Consider the following 21644-nt stretch of genomic DNA (forward strand, 5'->3'; position numbering starts at 1 on the left):
TACTTCTTTCAGTGTTTCTACTCATGAAATAATGTGCGCAATATTATTTTTCATCCTAAGGAATTTTTCAGACAATCTGACCTATTTTTTATGTGTACTGATATTTCTTAAGTATTTGCACATGTTCCCATTTGCTCCTGTAACGATTGAACATTTCCTACTGTGGGATTAATAAAAGATAATTATGTTATCTTATAAAACCAACAAAAACATCAGTGCTCCACAGTGAATGCTTGCACAGTTTTAGTCGCATAACAGGAATTAATTTAAGGAGACAATAAAGTTAATTGATCATAATGTCAATTATAGATCTGAGACATTTAGACAGAATAAACCAGTGTTTGTGAATCTTCAGGAATTTTAACATCAAACTAATTATGTTTATTATTAAAAATTGTTTATTAAATTCAGTCACACATTCATGATCCCCAGAGGATGAACCTCAAAATCTTTAATGATCTTTTTCCTTTTTTCTGCAACAAAATTTCACAGATTTTATTCCACATTTACAGTTTTATTTTTCACATTAACCTGCTTGTTTGGTTGAATTTTACTGTATTTTTGTGTAAATGTATTACTTTGAACATTTCAAGTTGTTTACATTAAATATTGTGTAATTTTGCACATTTATAGTTAATTAATTTACACATTTCTAGACAGCTAACCCTTCAATAACATTATAAATATTTTTATAACACCTTTAATTTGTGATACGTCTTTTATTTGACCTGTAAAAGCTTTTTCTTTTCTAATTTTCTAAATTTCAATGTTTCCAGAGTTTATTTAACGTAAAATTAATGAGGAAACATCAGGATTGTAATGTGAGTTACAGCTTTAACAGATTAAACAGGCAGAAAAAACTGTTTTCCATGAGATCAAAGTCATGAAATTGAGTTTCCACATTCATGATTCCAAGAGGACGAAACACTTTGTGATCCACTAACTCTTTACAGATTTTATTCCATTTTTAGAGTTTTATTTTTAACATGTACCTACTTGTTTGGTTTAATTTTATTTTTTTTGTATAAAATCTTCTTTTTCACATTTCAAGTTGTTTACATTAAATATTGTGTAGTTTTGCACATTTATAGTCGATTAATTTGCACATTTCTGCACAACTTGCTCAGCTAGACTCTAAATAACATTATAAATACTATACTACAACACCTTTAAGCTGCTCTATATGGCTTTTATTTGACCTGCAACATTCATCTTTTATCCTTTTATTCCATTTTAAATCAAAAATTATTTAAATCAACAGCCTGAGTTGAGCTGGTGAGTCACTGACAGATAAATAATTATAATTCTGTGTTTTCTGTGTCTTCTGTGCATCATTTGGACGTTCATCATCTCATTAATCTGCAGCTTCTTCCTCAGTTTTGATCATTTAATCTCATAAACCCTTTTATTAAAGGCATCCAGAGCAGGAGAAGTGGTCGTGGATTATAAATTAAAATAAAAGCTGGTGGTAGAGAGGAAGGCGAGCAGCAGAGAGACGAGGAGAAAGAGGATCCACTGAACACTAATATACGAGCCTGCAGCCACAATAAAAGCATATTTATTATAAATATCCTCCGTTCACTCCTCCAGCAGCGTTTACAGCCGGCAATAAGCAGACATTTTAATACTCAGCTGGAGGAGGCTCCAGATCCAGAGAGAAACTGGAAATAAAAGTGGCGTTTGTTGGTTTACCTTCAGCTGAAAAGGCTGAGACTCTGTTTATGAAGAAACAGGAAAACTCTGAATGTTAAGGATCATTTCTAGGATCCGGTTTATTTATGGTTAGCAACATATTTTCCCTCAGCATCTCCTATAAACTGTGTCCCTGAACGTATCGTGAAGCTCCAGATTAATAATTAAAGGAACAAATGAAGCTTTTAGAAAAGCTGCAGTTTATAAATCCAGAGCTGGATGAAGAATTCAGATCATTCACTGACTTTAAAGTACTAACATTATATTAAAAACACAGATACTAGTAAAAATACTGCTTTAAAGTGTCAGGAGTACTGCAATACGCAGGGATGAGAATGACAAATGGAAAAAAACTTGGAAAAGTTCTGCCGAATTATTAGTGTGTGTTACTGTGTGTTACTGTGTGTGTTATTAGTGTGTTACTGTGTGTGTTATTAATGTGTGTTACTGTGTGTGTTATTAATGTGTGTTACTGTGTGTGTTATTAGTGTGTTACTGTGTGTTATTAGTGTGTTACTGTGTGTGTTATTAGTGTGTGTTACTGTGTGTGTTATTAGTGTGTGTTACTGTGTGTGTTATTCGTGTGTGTTACTGTGTGTTATTAGTGTGTGTTACTGTGTTATTAGCGTGTTACTGTGTGTGTTATTAGTGTGTGTTACTGTGTGTGTTATTAGTGTGTTACTGTGTGTTATTAGTGTGTTACTGTGTGTGTTATTAGTGTGTGTTACTGTGTGTGTTATTCGTGTGTGTTACTGTGTGTGTTATTAGTGTGTGTTACTGTGTGTTATTAGCGTGTTACTGTGTGTGTTATTAGTGTGTGTTACTGTGTGTGTTATTAGTGTGTTACTGTGTGTTATTAGTGTGTTACTGTGTGTGTTATTAGTGTGTGTTACTGTGTGTGTTATTAGTGTGTGTTACTGTGTGTTATTAGTGTGTGTTACTGTGTGTTATTAGTGTGTTACTGTGTGTGTTATTAGTGTGTTACTGTGTGTTATTAGTGTGTGTTACTGTGTGTGTTATTAGTGTGTTACTGTGTGTGTTATTAGTGTGTGTTACTGTGTGTGTTATTAGTGTGTTACTGTGTGTGTTATTAGTGTGTTACGTTGTGTGTTAGTGTGTTACTGTGTGTGTTATTAGTGTGTGTGTGTTATTAGTGTGTGTTACTGTGAGTGTTATTAGTGTGTGTTACTGGGTGTTATTAGTGTGTGTTACTGTGTGTGTTATTAGTGTGTTACTGTGTGTGTTATTAGTGTGTTACTGTGTGTGTTATTAGTGTGTTACTGTGTGTTATTAGTGTGTGTTACAGTGTGTGTTATTAGTGTGTTACTGTGTGTGTTATTAGTGTGTTACTGTGTGTGTTATTAGTGTGTTACTGTGTGTTATTAGTGTGTGTTACTGTGTGTTATTAGTGTTACTGTGTGTGTTATTAGTGTGTGTGTGTTATTAGTGTGTTACTGTGTGTGTTATTAGTGTGTTACTGTGTGTTATTTGTGTGTGTGTGTGTCTGTGTTGTTAGTGTGTTACTGTGTGTGTTATTAGTGTGTGTGTGTGTTGTTAGTGTGTTAGTGTGTGTTATTTGTGTATGTGTGTTACTGTGTGTGTTATTTGTGTGTGTCTGTGTGTGTTGTGTTACTGTGTGTGTTATTAGTGTGTGTGTGTGTGTTAGTGTGTGTGTTACTGTGTGTGTTACTGTGTGTTATTAGTGTGTGTGTTGTTTGTGTGTGTGTGTTGTTAGTGTGTGTTACTGTGTTATTTGTGTATGTGTGTGTGTTACTGTATGTGTTATTTGTGTGTGTGTGTGTTGTTTGTGTTACTGTGTGTGTGTGTTACTGTGTGTGTTATTTGTGTGTGTGTGTGTTGTTAGTGTGTGTTACTGTGTGTGTTATTTGTGTGTGTCTGTGTGTGTTGTTAGTGTTACTGTGTGTGTTATTAGTGTGTGTGTGCTGTTTGTGTTACTGTGTGTGTTATTAATAATAATAATAAATTTTATTTATAAAGCGCTTTTCCAAAAACTCAAAGACGCTGTACATAAAATACAATAAGATAAAACAAAACTGTTAATTAAAATCAATAGATAGTAAAACAAGTTCAAGATAAAATACAGAATCACTTAAGGAAAGCAGATCTAAAAAGGTGAGTCTTTAAAAGGGATTTAAATGTGGTGAGGTTGGTGCAGTCACGGAGGGCATGGGGGAGTGAGTTCCAGAGTGTGGGGGCAGCAATGGCGAAGGCTCTGTCCCCCCAATGTCGCCGGCTGGTCCTGTGCGGGATGGAAAGGAGGTTTGTGTGGGAGGAGCGGAGATTCCTGGGGGGGGTGTAGGGGAGGAGCAAATCGGTAAGGTAAGAGGGGGCAAGATTATGGATGGACTTGAAGGTGAGGAGAAGCAGTTTGTACTGGATGCGGTGTGAAATGGGGAGCCAATGGAGGTTCTGCAGGACGGGGGTGATATGGTCGTGAGAACAGGTTCGGGTGAGGAGTCGGGCAGCAGAGTTTTGAATGAGTTGAAGTTTATTGAGAACTTTGGAGGTGGAGCCGAAGAGAATGCTATTGCAGTAGTCAAGGCGGGAAGTGACGAAGGCATGAATGAGAGTTTCAGCGGCTGAGAAGGAGAGGAAGGGGCGGAGACGGGCGATGTTGCGGAGATGGAAATAGGCAGTTTTGGTGATGATTAATGTGGGGTTCAAAAGTGAGGTTGCTGTCAAATATCACACCGAGGTTGCGGATGTGAGCAGAAGGAGATAGGGTGGTGTTATCAATGGTAATGGGGGGGTGGGGAAATGGTGTGAGTGATTTAGGTCCAATAAAGATGAGATCAGTCTTGTCGCAGTTTAGCAGGAGAAAATTTTTCCTCATCCAGGATTTAATGTCGGCCAAGCAGCTGGAGAGAGAGGGGAGGGTGGTGGTGGCGGTGGTGTTGGTGGAGATGTAGAGTTGGATATCGTCGGCGTAGCAATGGAAGTGTAGGTTGTGGTGGCGGATGATGTTGCCGAGGGGGAGGAGGTACAGGATAAAGAGGAGGGGGCCAAGGACTGATCCTTGAGGGACACCATGGGACAGGGGGGGCGGTGGCGGATGTGCAGTTGTTGACCTTGATGAATTGTTGTCGATTTGTGAGATATGATGTGAACCAGGTGAGGGCGGTGCCGGTGATGTTAATGGAGGATTGAAGGCGGGACAGGAGGATGGAGTGATTGATTGTGTCAAATGCTGCAGAGAGGTCGAGAAGAATGAGGATGGTGACTTGTCCAGAGTCTGAGGAGAGGAGGAGATCGTTGGTGACCTTGAGGAGAGCAGTTTCAGTGCTGTGATGAGAGCGGAATCCGGATTGAAAGGTTTCATACAGGTTGTTGGAGGTGAGATGAGTTTTCAACTGGGCAGCGACGACACGTTCTAATGTTTTGGATAAGAAGGGGAGGTTGGAGATGGGCCGGAAGTTGTGAGGGGAGGTTGGATCCAAACCAGGTTTTTTGAGGATGGGGGAGACAGAGGCGAGTTTGAGGGGTGAGGGGACACAGCCAGTACTGAGGGAAGTGTTGATGATGTTAGAGATGAGGGGGGAGATAACAGGGAGGCAGTTTTTGAGGAGGTCAGTGGGGATGGGGTCCAGGCAGGATGTGGAGTTTTTAGTTCCAGTGATGAATTTGGGCAGGTCCAGGGGGGAAACAGGCGAGAAGTGGGCCAGGGGGGGAAAGTTCAGAGGGTTTGGTGGAGGAGAGGGGGGATCAAGTGAGGTGGGAGAGGTGACAAGGCTGCTGTGGATGGAGATGATTTTGTTATGGAAAAAAGAGAGGAATAGGTTGCACTTGTCAGTGGTGAACGAGTTTGAGACGGTGTCCGGGGGGGCAAGGAGTTTATTGACAGTTGAGAAGAGGGACTTGGGGTTGTTGGAGCTGGTATTGATCAGGTCAGAGTAGAAAGTGGACCGTGCAGATTTCAGGGCGTCTTTGTATTGTTGGAGGAAGTCGGAGTAGGCTTGACGGTGAACTGTCAGGTTTGTTTTCTTGACAAGACGTTCCAGCTGTCGTTTATGGGCTTTCATGCGGTGGAGTTCGGGGGTGTACCATGGAGCAGAGTGGGAGAAAGTGACTAATTTGGATTTGAGGGGAGCAAGCTGATCAAGACAGGAAGAGAGAGTATGATTATAGTGGTTGATGAGGTCAGTGGGGTTATTGATTGATGGGGGAGGGGAGATGGACAATGCAGTGGTCAGTGAGGCGGAGAATACAGAGGGGGAGAGTGATCTAGTGTTTCTAAAAAAGATTGTCCGTTTTTCCTTGGGCAGGGGGGTGGGGAGGCTGATGTCCATAGTTATTGCTAGGTGGTCAGAGATGGAGAGATGACAGCTGGAGATATTTAGGACTGTAAGACCAGAGGAGCAAACCAGATCGAGGATGTGTCCATGGTTGTGGGTGGGGAAATTGACATGCTGGGTGAGGTTGAGTGATTGTAGGAGGTCTAGGAAGTCAGAGGCAGATTTACTGTGAAGGTTGTCGATGTGAAAGTTGAAGTCACCAAGGATGAGGACTGACGGAGATGTAGCTAATAGCTGGGTGGCAAAGTGGGAAAAGTCAGGGAGAAATGAGGGGTTTGGTTTAGGTGGGCGGTAAATGATAGCAGTGACCATTGGGGTGGGACCGGGTAATTTAAAAACAAGGTGTTCAAAGGAGGGGGAGGCAGGGATGGAAAGTGGGATGGTTGTGAAGACCTGTTTGTGGATGACTGCGATGCCGCCTCCTCGACCTTCTGGGCGGGGTGAGTTGAGGTACGTGTATCCGGAGGGAGTGGCTTGGTTGAGTGGGTAGAAGTCCAGTGGTTTGTGCCATGTTTCGGTTAGACAGAGGAAGTCCAGTTTATTGTCCAGGATGAATAATTGTAGAATGGGGCCTTTGCTGGTGACGGAGCGGGTGTTGAAGAGGGCAAAGTTCAGGTGAAGTGTGGATGTGTGATTAGGGGAGGGCTTCTGGGGACAAGGCTGTGAGGTCCGTGGAAGTGGGCGAAGGTTAGCAAAATGGCAGTTTCTGAGGGAGGGCTGCCGAGGTTGTCTGAAGCTGATGATGGTGGGGATTTGGCAGCTAGTTGAATTCTGGTAGAGCCGGGGTGACGGGCAGGGGGAGCCAGAGGGGGGAGGCAGTGGGTGTGCTGGAGGGGAAGATGGGGGGAGTTCCAGGTGGGGACAGAGGGGGGCGCTGTAGCTGGGAGGCGGTTCAGTGGAGCGTGAAGAAGAGATGGATGTAAACACTGGCACTAGTCAGTCTGAAGTGTGGACGGTGTGTTGGATATTTGAGACTAAAAGTGATCTGCCGGACCTGTTTGGATGAATGCCATCACTGTTAAAATATTCTGGCCTGTTCCAGAAACAGTTAAAATTGTCAATAAAGTTAATTCTGCTGGCACAGCAGAACGAGCTAATCCAGGTGTTCAGGCTGAGCAGTCTGCTGAAGCGCTCAGAATTGTTGTTCACCATTGGTAGGGGCCCGCTAATAAAAATAGACTTTCCGCAGTCTTTCAGTAAGTCCGTCAGATATTGAAAATCACGTTTTGTCTGCTCAGACTGGGGGCGCGCTGTGTCGTTGCAGCCGACGTGAAGGATAATGCGGTGTACAGAGGAGGGGAGTGAGCGGAGAACGGAAGGAATTTTAACAGCGATATCTGCAGCTGTAGCACCGGGGAATGACAGTGTGATAGCGTTAAAGAACCTGATGCCTCTCATGATACTGTCGCCAATGATGAGCGTAGTGGGGGCGAAGAGTGGGGCAAGTGGTGGACGGGAGGTTGTGAACTTACGGGAGAGGTGGAGTGGAGGGCTTCCAGCTGAGGTTGCGTCGGGGCTGGTGTGCAGAGGAGCCGCCGCGGGTGCCAGCTGTCCCTGTGGCTCGGTGTCGGTAAGGGGGGAGGTGATGGTGGAGCGATGGAAACGCAGCGATGAGGAGTCTACTAACTCGCGTTGTAGACAGCTGCTATGATGGTCCAAATCTTTGCCGACGGACCCGGCGGAGTGGCGGCGAACCGCGTCCCGCAGCAGACGTCGTCGGGAGGTTGCGGAGGATATCCGGGTTTGGGACCGCTGGGTTTGTTGCTCTCCGGAGGAGGACCGAGTGCTGCCGGTCGCCCGCGGAGGGGAGACCCTGCAGGTGGAGCCAGGCTGAGCCCGGGGGCCACCGCACGTTTGCGCGGAGGTGGTCTTTGCGCCGGCGTCCAGCGGCGACCGGGAGGTAGCCGCCCCCGATGAGGAGGCCGGCTGATCCGCAGCGTTGGACGTCGGGGGGTCCAGAGCCTTTGGCGGTCCGTCGGCTGTTCGGATGGGAGCCGTAGAGGCTCCGGCAGCTGGCAGGTTGGAGGAAGAGGAGGCGTCGCCGCCGATCAGCGTCGCCGCCGGGTTGGCGGGCCGGGGCTTGGCCGGTAGGGACAGAGCCGCAAAGCTGATGAGATTTGGTCGGGCCGGGGAGACGGTGTGGTCGTTGCAGCTGCTTCTGCCACGAATGACAACCTCGGACCAGGATGGATGTCGGTTTGGAGTTGAGCAGGACGAGGGCCGAGGGCTGACGGGGACCCACGGGAGGGTGTCGTGGAGGGAGGACTGGACTGAAGCGAGGTAGCGGGACTGCTTGCAGGCGACGTTCATGTAGGAGGTGAGTATATCTGATTTGATTTTTAGCTCCTCGGTTAGACGACGGATGTCTGCCTTCAGGCGGATGATGGTTGTCTTGGCTGCATCTAGATCAGAGGTTGGGGGGGCGGACAAGGAAGTGGTGTCCGGTGGAGAGTCCCTGGCTGTGTCCGCCATGTCCCTGGCTTCCGAAAGAACTAAACAGTGAACTAGGTTTGTTTCTGTGGTGCTATAGAGCCCTAATCTGCTGCTGTTAGCATCCAAACACTGTAACACACCGACGTGATTGAGCCACCGCAGCTAGCTAGCCGCTGCTGATAGCCACTGTCCGTTAGCAGTTAGCTGCGGTTAGCCTCTGACCGGCGGCTCCGTCCAAGTCTGAATGTTCTTTACAAGGTGGTTTACGCTCAAAGTCTTTTCATCAGAAGGTGTAGCTTTGTACAAAAATAAAAATCTGTCAAAAGTCTGTCACGGCAGGACAAGGAGTTTGTCTCGCTGCGACTAATAGTAATGTGGGAGCGGGAGCCCGACAAAACACGTCCTTCCGTCAGCCGACATCACGTGGTTATTAGTGTGTGTGTGTGTGTTACTGTGTTAGTGTGTGTGTTAATGTGTGTGTTATTAGTGTGTGTGTTGTTAGTGTGTGTGTGTGTGTGTGTTGTTAGTGTGTGTTACTGTGTGTGTTATTTGTGTACGTGTGTTACTGTGTGTGTTAGTGTGTTTGTGTTACTGTGTTGTGTGTGTGTTACTGTGTGTGTTAGTGTGTGTGTGTGTGTGTGTTACTGTGTGTGTTATTAGTGTGTGTGTGTGTGTGTGTGTGTGTGTGTGTGTGTGTGTGTGTGTGTGTGTGTGTGTGCAGCAGTGTCTGTTATTTGTCTTTAGTTTTCTATAAATGTGTGTTTGTCTGCTGCTCACGTGTTGATACGGTTTCTGTGGACTCTGTGGACAAAACTGTGTGTGTGTGTTATAGTGTGTGTGTGTGTGTGTGTGTGTTATAGTGTGTGTGTGTGTGTGTGTGTGTGTGTGTGTGTGTGTGTGTGTCTACAGGGCAATTAATTGAGCAGTGATTGGAATGCGTTGCTGTAGCCCGTTGTGAGCCCCTACAGGGCTTTAAATGCAGACAAACACACACCTAGACAAAAGACACACACACACACACACACACACACAGTAACCTCCCATCCCTGGTAGGAGGTATTGAAACTCTGAGCTGTGTCACAGACTCGGTGTCCCCTGAGGATCTCCACATTCAGCTGCTGTGACCTTGACTAGAACAACAAACTGCTGCTCCTCTTTAACTTCCTGTCGTTTCTCCTCCATCTATTTATCACTTTACTTTATTCAAAACAAACCAGGAACCAACATGTCCCACGTGTTTCCAGGTGTTCACAGGTGTGACCAACACTGGACTAAGAAACGGAGGCCGTTTCTACCAAATACGCAAGTATGGACTGAGTAATTACGGAGACTCAGTAGTACAGACAGTCTTTATGGACAGTCAGCACTCACTGTAGAAGCGCTGACCGTCCATAAAGACTGTCTGTACTACTGAGTCTGTATTTGCCAAGTACGTCCAAGTAGGTCCAAAAAGACCGTCCATATTACTCAGTCTGTACTTTCCAACTCTCTGTGGTTGTTGTTTTAATGCATTCATGATATTTTTTCAGTGTAGTCTTTTTGACTCTTAAAAGATTTAAGCATTTAAAGTAAAACATTGAGATGTACTTTATCCTGCAAAATCTCAGAACATCTTTCTATAGAAGCTATGAGGCAGAAACAATAAATCCAAACCTGTCCATTGTATCACTAGTAAACAATCATTAAACTAGAGAAAGGTCATGAACCTGGTTGGTTCTGTGGGTGAATCATGTCTTTTTAAGATATCTGTGTTTGTAGTCTGTAAATTGTCTGCTGAACTCCCTGACTCAGCCTCTCTGGGCCCAACTAAAGCTGGACCAGAGAAATAAACAGCAGGCAGTAGAACAACGTCTGAAAAATAAAATAAAACAGCAAACAGGAGAAACCTACAGAGTGTTAGTGTTTTATGGTAAAATTATCAGATTAATCATCAGCTAGAGGATAAAGGACTGAAGTTTGGCACAAATAGCTCAAATAATTACTGATTAAATGATTGTAAAAATCCCCTGCCACCTTGATGAAACCTTATTATTAATATTACCTTCAATAAAACACTGTTTAAAATTCACAAAAGTGTAAAAAAAAAATACAAACAAATGAAATAAAATCTGGCAGAAAAAACACCTTAAAAATCCAAACTATGAAGCTAATAGCCCAAATCTGTAAACTAAGGAGATTATTAGTGGATTTAAATACATAATCAGGTTATTTTCCAATTACACGCTGTAAATTAATGAAGTGTTTTCTGTAAAAATACAGACATTTAAATATAATTTTGCCATTTTTTTGTTCATTTCTTTATTTCTTCTATCAACTGGAAGTGAGAACTTGAACCTTCAAGCTTCTAATCGCAGCCAAAGTGTGGAAATTAAGTTTCCTTCAGCACTGTGTGTCTGATTGGTCTGAAATTTACTGAACAATTCTGATAATTAGGAATAAGTAAAATGAACTTAAAACACTGAATATGAATTAATAATTATTATTATTATTATTATTATTAATAGAAGTTTACAGATCGTCATGGGGACGGAAGATGAGGGACTGTTTCTTTAAGTACAGCTGAGTGAACGTACGACTACCTCTGCAGTAAACACACACTATAACAGGCACACACAATATAACAATGTATAACACATTATAACACACACACACACACTATAACACAGTATAACACATTATAACACACACACACACTATAACACACACACACTAAAACACAGTATAACACATTATAACACACACACTATAACACACAGTATAACACTAACACACACACACTATAACACACAGTATAACACAACACACACACACACTATAACACACACACACACTATAACACAGTATAACACATTATAACACACACACACACTAAAACACAGTATAACAAATTATAACACACACACTATAACACACAGTATAACACACTATAACACACACACACTATAACACACAGTATAACACATAACACACACACTATAACACACACACACTATAACACAGTATAACACATTATAACACACACACTATAACACACAGTATAACACATAACACACACACACACTATAACACACACACACTAAAACACAGTATAACACATTATAACACACACTATAACACACAGTATAACACTATAACACACAGTATAACACTATAACACACACACACTATAACACACAGTATAACACATTATAACACACACACACTATAACACAGTATAACACATTATAACACACACACACACTATAACACACAGTATAACACATTATAACACACACACACTATAACACACAGTATAACACACTATAACACACACTATAACACACAGTATAACACACTATAACACACACACACTATAACACACAGTATAACACATTATAACACACACACACACTATAAGACACAGTATAACACACTATAACACACACTATAAGACACAGTATAACACACTATAACACACACTATAACACACAGTATAACACTATAACACACACACTATAACACACAGTATAACACATTATAACACACACACACACTATAAGACACAGTATAACACACTATAACACACACTATAACACACAGTATAACACACTATAACACACACACACTATAACACACTATAACACACTATAACACACACTATAAGACACAGTATAACACACTATAACACACACTATAACACACAGTATAACACACCATAACACACACTATAAGACAGTATAACACATTATAACACACACTATAAGACACAGTATAACACACTATAACACACACACTATAACACAGTATAACACACTATAACACACACACACACACTATAACACACTATAACACACACACACACTATAAGACACAGTATAACACACTATAACACACTATAACACACAGTATAACACACTATAAGACACACTATAACACACTATAACACACACTATAACACACAGTATAACACTATAACACACACACACTATAACACACAGTATAACACATAACACACACACACGCACACTATAAGACACAGTATAACACACTATAACACACACTATAACACACAGTATAACACACTATAACACACACACACTATAACACACTATAACACACTATAACACACACTATAAGACACAGTATAACACACTATAACACACACTATAACACACAGTATAACACACCATAACACACACTATAAGACAGTATAACACATTATAACACACACTATAAGACACAGTATAACACACTATAACACACACACACTATAACACAGTATAACACACTATAACACAGTATAACACACTATAACACACACACACACTATAAGACACAGTATAACACACTATAAGACACACTATAACACACTATAACACACACTATAACACACAGTATAACACTATAACACACACACTATAACACACAGTATAACACAATATAACACACACACACTATAACACACTATAACACACACTATAAGACACAGTATAACACACTATAACACACACTATAACACACAGTATAACACATTATAACACACACTATAAGACACAGTATAACACAATATAACACACACACACTATAACACAGTATAACACACTATAACACACACACACTATAACACACAGTATAACACACTATAACACACACACACTATAACACACAGTATAACACACTATAACACACACACACACACTAACACACTATAACACACATACACTATAAGACACAGTATAACACACTATAACACACACTATAACACACAGTATAACACACTATAACACACACTATAAGACACAGTATAACACACTATAACACACTATAAGACAGTATAACACACTATAACACACTATAACACACACTATAACACACTATAACACACACTATAACACTATAACACACTATAACACACACACACACTATAACACACAGTATAACACATTATAACACACACACACACACTATAACACACAGTATAACACATTATAACACACACTATAACACACCATAAGACACAGTATAACACACTATAACACACACTATAAGACACAGTATAACACACTATAACACACACTATAACACACAGTATAACACACTATAACACACACTATAACACACAGTATAACACACTATAACACACACACACTATAACACACTATAACACACTATAACACACACTATAAGACACAGTATAACACACTATAACACACACTATAACACACAGTATAACACACTATAACACACACTATAAGACACAGTATAACACACTATAACACACACTATAACACACTATAACACACTATAACACACACTATAAGACACAGTATAACACACTACAACACACACTATAACACACAGTATAACACACTATAAGACACAGTATAACACACTATAACACACTATAAGACACAGTATAACACACTATAACACACTATAACACACAGTATAACACACTATAACACACACTATAACACACAGTATAACACTATAACACACACTATAAGACACAGTATAACACACTATAACACACTATAAGACACAGTATAACACACTATAACACACTATAACACACAGTATAACACACTATAACACACACTATAACACACAGTATAACACTATAACACACACTATAAGACACAGTATAACACACTATAACACACTATAACACAGTATAACACACACTATAAGACACAGTATAACACACTATAACACACACTATAACACACAGTATAACACACTATAACACACACTATAAGACACAGTATAACACACTATAACACACACTATAACACACAGTATAACACACTATAACACACACACACACTATAAGACACAGTATAACACACTATAACACACACACACACACACACAGCTGCTGTCAGAGTGAAGTCTCAGCGCTGTGACTCTCCTGTCTGTTCATGTTAGTGAGTTTTAATATTCCAGAGCTCTCAGGGAGCCTGAAAATGAAACAGCAGCAAAACACACACCGTAACACACGTTGTAACACACACACACACACACACACACACGTCTTTCTGCAGCAGCTCTTAGTGCTTTGAGATCAACGCACCGAAACAGCAGAAATCCACAAAAACCAGTTTTCTAACAGAGTTGACTTTTAAAGGTTTCTGTTTCTACAAGAAGCAGCAGACAATGTTTCACCTCTTTCACTTGTTTTACCTGGTTTACCTGTTCCACCTGCTGCTCAGTCCAACAGGAGACATGAAGAACCAATTAATAATTGATCATAATCAGGAAGCCTTTTGACTTCAAAGCTGATAAAAACACGACGACACAAACAGGTTGTTAAATTAAACCCACAGGAGCTGAAGTTCACCTGAAAACACACCTTCAGCTCCTCCTTCAGTATATATCTGCTTAACCAGCCAGTTCTGACTGTATCTCACTATCATCTTGTAGTGTAGAATGGTCTGACTGTATCTCACTATCATCCTGTAATGTAGAATGGTCCGACTGTACCTCACTATCATCCTGTAATGTAGAATGGGTGACTGTACCTCACTATCATCCTGTAGTGTAGTATGGTCTGACTGTATCTCACTATCATCCTGTAATGTAGAATGGGTGACTGTACCTCACTATCATCCTGTAGTGTAGTATGGTCTGACTGTACCTCACTATCATCCTGTAGTGTAGAATGGTCTGACTGTACCTCACTATCATCCTGTAGTGTAGAATGGTCTGACTGTACCTCACTATCATCCTGTAGTGTAGAATGGTCTGACTGTATCTCAATCATCCTGTAGTGTAGAATGGTCTGACTGTATCTCACTATCATCTGTAATGTAGAATGGTCTATCTCACTATCATCTGTAATGTAGAATGGTCTGACTATCTCACTATCATCCTGTAGTGTAGAATGGTCTGACTGTACCTCACTATCATTCTGTAGTGTAGAATGGTCTGACTGTACATCCTGGTTCTGTTGATTGTAGGTTTTAACAGGTTTCTGGTTCTGTGCAGAATGATCTGCTGTGATGATGTCGAGGAGTCGACTATCAGACGGAGCTTCGGGGAACAGCAGCTCTACTGTAGATCTGATCTGAACAGACGCTCCGCTATCTGAAATGAATGTTTGTTTTCAATTTCACATTCCAGCTGATTTCCTCAGATCAGAGGTTATTACTGATGGAGTGTGTGTGTGTGTGTGTGTGTGTGTGTGTGTGTGTGTGTGTGTGTGTGTAGTAAACATTCATGGAGTTCCTGTAGCTGTTTGTCTTCAGCTGTGGCTGAATAAATGTGAATCTGTTGGATCTTCTACTCAAACCTCTTTATTACTGTGGAGCTCTGAAGAGTCAGAAATATAAACTGATTTCAGTCTGAAGCTGTGATGAACTATGGAGGTGCAGAGATTCACTGTTCTACCTGATATATGAACAAACCACTGATGAGTCATTTCCTGAATTTCCACAATAACAGATGAGCCCGACATGAACACAACGGCTGATTTTCCTACATAGTGGAACTTCTGGCAGCTCCTGAAGAGGTTTTATCCAAAGCAGATAGATTTTATAACCTGTTTAGTTAATTGCAGTTTTATTTCCTCGACATTTGTTTATGAAATGGTCAGAAATAAAGGGAAAGTACAGATTTCTGTCACATAACAAACTAGAAAAAAGCCCTCAGAGAACTCAGTCCTCCACCAAGGAACACGGTGGAGTTATGTGACAAGCAGCATATGCCTGCCTGCCTGCCTGCCTGCCTGCCTGCCTCCCTGCCTGCCTGCCTGCCTGCCTCCCTGCCTGCCTGCCTGCCTCCCTGCCTGCCTGCCTCCCTGCCTCCCTCCCTGCCTGCCTGCCTCCCTGCCTGCCTGCCTCCCTGCCTCCCTCCCTGCCTGCCTGCCTCCCTGCCTGCCTGCCTGCCTCCCTCCCTGCCTCCCTCCCTCCCTGCCTCCCTGCCTCCCTCCCTGCCTGCCTCCCTCCCTGCCTGCCTCCCTGCCTGCCTGCCTGCCTCCCTGCCTGCCTCCCTCCCTCCCTGCCTCCCTGCCTCCCTCCCTGCCTGCCTGCCTCCCTGCCTCCCTCCCTGCATGCCTCCCTGCCTCCCTCCCTGCCTGCCTCCCTGCCTCCCTGCCTCCCTCCCTGCCTGCCTCCCTCCCTGCCTCCCTGCCTGCCTCCCTCCCTCCCAGCCTGCCTCCCTCCCTGCCTGCCTCCCTCCCTGCCTGCCTGCCTCCCTGCCTGCCTCCCTCCCTCCCTGCCTCCCTGCCTCCCTCCCTGCCTGCCTGCCTCCCTGCCTCCCTCCCTGCCTGCCTCCCTCCCTGCCTGGCTCCCTGCCTCCCTGCCTCCCTCCCTGCCTGCCTCCCTCCCTGCCTCCCTGCCTGCCTCCCTCCCTCCCAGCCGGCCTCCCTCCCTGCCTGCCTCCCTCCCTGCCTGCCTGCCTCCCTCCCTGCCTCCCTGCCTGCCTCCCTGCCTGCCTGCCTCTCTCCCTGCCTGCCTCCCTCCCTCCCAGCCTCCCTGCCTCCCTGCCTCCCTGCCTCCCTCCCTGCCTCCCTCCCTGCCTCCCTGCCTGCCTGCCTGCCTGCCTCCCTCCCTGCCTGCCTGCCTCCCTGCCTGCCTGCCTCCCTGCCTGCCTGCCTGCCTGCCTGCCTGCCTGCCTGCCTGCCTGCCTGCCTCCCTGCCTGCCTGCCTCCCTCCCTGCCTGCCTCCCTGCCTCCCTCCCTGCCTGCCTCCCTGCCTGCCTGCCTCCCTGCCTGCCTCCCTGCCTGCCTCCCTGCCTGCCTACCTGCCTCCCTGCCTGCCTCCCTCCCTGCCTCCCTCCCTCCCTCCCTGCCTGCCTGCCTGCCTCCCTGCCTGCCTCCCTCCCTCCCTGCCTCCCTCCCTGCCTGCCTGCCTCCCTGCCTCCCTCCCTGCCTGCCTCCCTGCCTCCCTCCCTGCCTGCCTCCCTGCCTCCCTGCCTCCCTCCCTGCCTGCCTCCCTGCCTCCCTCCCTGCCTGCCTGCCTCCCTCCCTGCCTCCCTGCCTGCCTCCCTCCCTCCCAGCCTGCCTCCCTCCCTGCCTGCCTGCCTCCCTCCCTGCCTCCCTGCCTGCCTCCCTGCCTGCCTGCCTCTCTCCCTGCCTGCCTCCCTGCCTGCCTGCCTCTCTCCCTGCCTGCCTCCCTCCCTCCCAGCCTCCCTGCCTGCCTCCCTCCCTGCCTCCCTGCCTGCCTGCCTGCCTGCCTCCCTCCCTGCCTGCCTGCCTCCCTGCCTGCCTGCCTCCCTGCCTGCCTCCCTGCCTCCCTGCCTCCCTCCCTGCCTGCCTCCCTGCCTCCCTGCCTGCCTCCCTGCCTGCCTGCCTCCCTCCCTGCCTGCCTGCCTCCCTCCCTGCCTGCCTCCCTGCCTCCCTGCCTGCCTCCCTCCCTCCTCCCTGCCTGCCTCCCTCCCTCCCTGCCTCCCTCCCTCCCTCCCTCCCTGCCTGCCTGCCTCCCTCCCTCCCAGCCTGCCTCCCTCCCTCCCTGCCTGCCTGCCTCTCTCCCTGCCTGCCTCCCTCCCTCCCTCCCTGCCTGCCTGCCTCCCTCCCTGCCTCCCTGCCTGCCTCCCTGCCTGCCTGCCTCTCTCCCTGCCTGCCTCCCTCCCTCCCTGCCTCCCTGCCTGCCTCCCTGCCTGCCTCCCTCCCTGCCTGCCTCCCTGCCTCCCTCCCTCCCTCCCTCCCTCCCTGCCTCCCTGCCTGCCTCCCTGCCTGCCTGCCTGCCTCCCTGCCTGCCTCCCTCCCTGCCTCCCTGCCTGCCTCCCTCCCTGCCTGCCTCCCTGCCTCCCTCCCTCCCTCCCTCCCTCCCTGCCTCCCTGCCTCCCTCCCTGCCTGCCTGCCTCCCTGCCTCCCTCCCTCCCTCCCTGCCTGCCTCCCTGCCTGCCTCCCTCCCTCCCTCCCTGCCTGCCTCCCTCCCTCCCTGCCTGCCTCCCTCCCTCCCTCCCTCCCTGCCTGCCTCCCTGCCTTTTTGTGGTAGTTTTGGTCTTTTTGTTGTTGTTTTGTGTCTGTTTATGGTTGTTTTGTGTGCTTCTGTGTGCTTTTGTGGTCACTTTGTGGTTGTTTTGTGTCTCTTTGTGGTCGTTTTCTGTCTTTTTGGGGTTTTTGTCTTTTTGTAGGGGTTTTGTGTCATTTTGTGATTGTTTTGTGTCCCTTTGTGGTCGTTTTGTGGTTGTTTTGCGTCTCTGTGGTCATTTTGTTTCTCTTGCAGCATTTTAACTTCCTTCAGCTCCTTGTTTTGGTTGCTAAACATCATTTGTTCTTTGTGTTTTCCTCTCATACAGACCAATAATAATACAATTTTTTTCCCTTTTTGTCTGAAAGATTTAATTATTGCAGCTTTAAATATTTTTTGCATTGTCCTCCAACAAATGAGGATTAAAAAATGCTGCAGAGGAGTTAAAGCTCTCAGTTGCTCCTCTGAAATGTGCTCATTAAATTGAACCTAAGCACTGTTTTGTGTTTTTCTGCTGTCTGATGTGAAGCTGCTGGTTCTGCTGCTCGGTTTGAAAATCAGTAAAAACCAACAGCAGCCTGAAACCTGTTGTGTTTGTCTGAATGAAACTGAGGCTGGATGTTGTTGTGTTACTCTGTGTGTGTGTGTGTGCTATCAGTTAGACAAGTCATTATTCTTGGCTGACAGCGCTCAGCTCTGCTCCTCTGCCAGGTAATGAATTCTCCTCCAGATAAAGAAAATATAAAAAATCATCTTTAATTTCTCCGCCTCTCCGTTGTGTAAACTTGGATTCTTTCCAGCCGGCTGCCTCCTTGCCGCTACCCGGCCCAGAGATGACGCCGACGCCGATGTCGCTCGGCCGAGGATGAAGAACCGCCGTGAAATATGACGGATAAACACTGAGCGTGCACGAGCGTGTGTGCACGTAGCTTCACACTATAATACAGACACCAGCAGGATAAAGTGAGCAGACAATTCATCAATAAGAAAACTGATCGATCGTTTCACCAAAACGCATCAAACCCACATGAAAACAACAAATAAGACACAAGAAAAAAACTACAAACATGCTCCTCCCTAAAAGAACAATAGCCAATCAGATCGCCTGATCTCCATATATTCAGACGCCAGTCACCACTTGGACGCCGGATTGTGAATGCACACAGTTAGTTCTGCCGTTTGTTCACTCTTGCCAATCCTAAGTTGAACCTTCTGGTAACTTTGTTTCCGCTCTTTTAGTTGGAACCTCATCCGCTCCTGTGGCCGAACCATTTGCCCCTCCCCGGACTCACCAACCACAACTGTTTTCAAGAGGACACCGGAATTCCCTCCACCCAACCTCTGTCTTCAGCCTGGATTTGATTCTGCCGTCGCTGCCTCTACCTTCGCTGCCTCTACCTTCAACTCCTGTCCTCAGCCTGTTACCCCCCTCTCTAGTCAGCAGTCCGTCCCCAGCACGAGCCAGGTTGAAGTATTAGTGTTGTTTAGTTAACGTTACCTGAGACCCTGTCATTTTTAGTGAGCTTAGTTGCTCTTCAGCTTTGAGTCTGCGTAGTTTTTCTAGTGAGCTAAATCTGTGGATGTTCTCAGTCATCCAGGTCATGATAAGTCTCAAGCAAGCATAAGTTATGGCAACTGGACTAACCTCGTGTGAGTCGAAAACGTTTCACCTCTCATCCAAGAGGCTTCTTCAGTTCTGAAAGCCTGGTGGGGAGTACCAGATATTTATCCACCAGGAGGGTGGTGGCAAAAACAAGTGGACAAAGACCCGAAACCAACAGACTCGTTAGGTGTTAATGTGAGTCGTTAGCCTTTGATGGGCGGTCGTTACCCCTCCCAGCCCTCTAGGAGGGTGGTTGGGGGTCACCTGACTGCAAGTGGGACAGATGGCTGCACCTCCTTGGGAGGGCTCTAAGAACGGCGTTGTAAGTGGGAGACAAGTGGTGTCTGAGGCCCCCTCCTCTGTTCAAAGATGGCCGTTCTAGTTTGACATGAATGGCTTCTTTTACCCCTCTCTCAAACCATCTGTCCTCTCTGGCTAGAATGCGCACCTTGTGGTCATCAAAGGAGTGCCCCTTCTCCTTGAGGTGGAGGTGGACTGCTGAGTCCTGGCCTGTGGTCGTGGCCCTCCTGTGTTGTGCCATGCGCTTGTGTAATGGCTGCTTAGTCTCTCCAATGTACAGGTCAGAGCATTCCTCATTGCACTGCACTGCGTACACCACATTGCTCTGTTTCTCCCTTGGAATTTTGTCCTTGGGATGGACCAGCTTTTGCCTCAGAGTGTTGCTGGGCTTGAAGTGTACTGGGATCTGGTGGGTGTTAAAGATCCTCCTGAGTTTCTCTGAAATTCCTGCCACATAGGGGATGACAATGTTGTTTCTCTTTTTGTGGTCCTCGTCTTTCTTATCCTCCCTGCGCTTTTTTGCTGTTTTGATAAAAGCCCAGTTTGGATAGCCACAAGTTTGAAGAGCAGAGTGAATATGTTTGTGTTCCCTTCTTTTTCCATCCGCTTCTGATGGGATGTTCTGTGCTCTGTGCTTTAAGGTACGGATCACCCCCAACTTGTGTTCTAGTGGGTGGTGTGAATCAAACAGGAGGTACTGGTCTGTGTGAGTGGGTTTTCTGTAGACCTCAATGTTGAGTTCCCCATTGGTTTCAATGCGTACCACGCAATCTAGAAACGCCAGACAGTTGTCTTGGACATCCTCTCTTGTGAACTTGATGTTTTTATCCACCGAGTTGAGGTGTTCTGTGAAAGGTTCGACCTCACCCTTCCTGATGGTGACCCATGTGTCATCCACATATCTGAACCAGTGCCTCGGGGAGTGGCCACTGAATGTTCTCAGTGCCACAATCTCCATTTCTTCCATGTACAGGTTAGCTACAATGGGGGATACAGGAGATCCCATGGCACAGCCGTGTTTTTGCCTGTAGAAACCATTGTTGTACTGGAAATAAGTGGTGCTGAGGCAAAGGTTAAGGAGGTCACACACCTGTTCGGGGGAGAGGTTGGTCCTCTCAGACAGAGAGTTGTCAAGCAGCAGTTTTCTCTTTACTGTCTGTATTGCATCTCCAGTGGGAATGCAAGTAAAAAGCGAAGTCACGTCATATGAAACCATAGTTTCCTCAGGGTCTAAGCTGATTTTTCTGACCTTGTTTGTAAAGTCCATCGAGTTCCTTATGTGGTGGGGGGTGTCCCCCACCAATGGGGAAAGGATGGTGGCAAGATACTTAGCAATGTTGTATGTCACAGAGTTGATGCTGCTTACAATTGGTCTCAGAGGGGCGCCCTCTTTGTGAATTTTTGGCAGCC

General features: G+C 45.5%; 2 protein-coding genes across 2 annotated transcripts in view; both read right to left on the reverse strand.

Annotated features, from left to right (window-relative positions):
- LOC111587344 (neuronal PAS domain-containing protein 3) overlaps positions 1-21644 on the reverse strand; it is a 186562-nt gene that overhangs the window by 115003 nt on the left and 49915 nt on the right. The window lies entirely within an intron of this gene.
- Positions 18456-21644, reverse strand: part of LOC129347772 (uncharacterized) — a 12800-nt gene continuing 9611 nt past the window's right edge. Inside the window, exon 2 of the mRNA XM_055005985.1 lies at positions 18456-21644. This exon is cut by the window's right edge and continues 529 nt beyond it. Coding sequence (XP_054861960.1) covers positions 20176-21644 — 1469 coding nt within the window. The 3' untranslated portion in view covers positions 18456-20175.

This window comes from Amphiprion ocellaris, chromosome 20 (genome assembly GCF_022539595.1).
Source record: "Amphiprion ocellaris isolate individual 3 ecotype Okinawa chromosome 20, ASM2253959v1, whole genome shotgun sequence".
Classification (NCBI taxonomy): Eukaryota; Metazoa; Chordata; class Actinopteri; family Pomacentridae; genus Amphiprion; species Amphiprion ocellaris.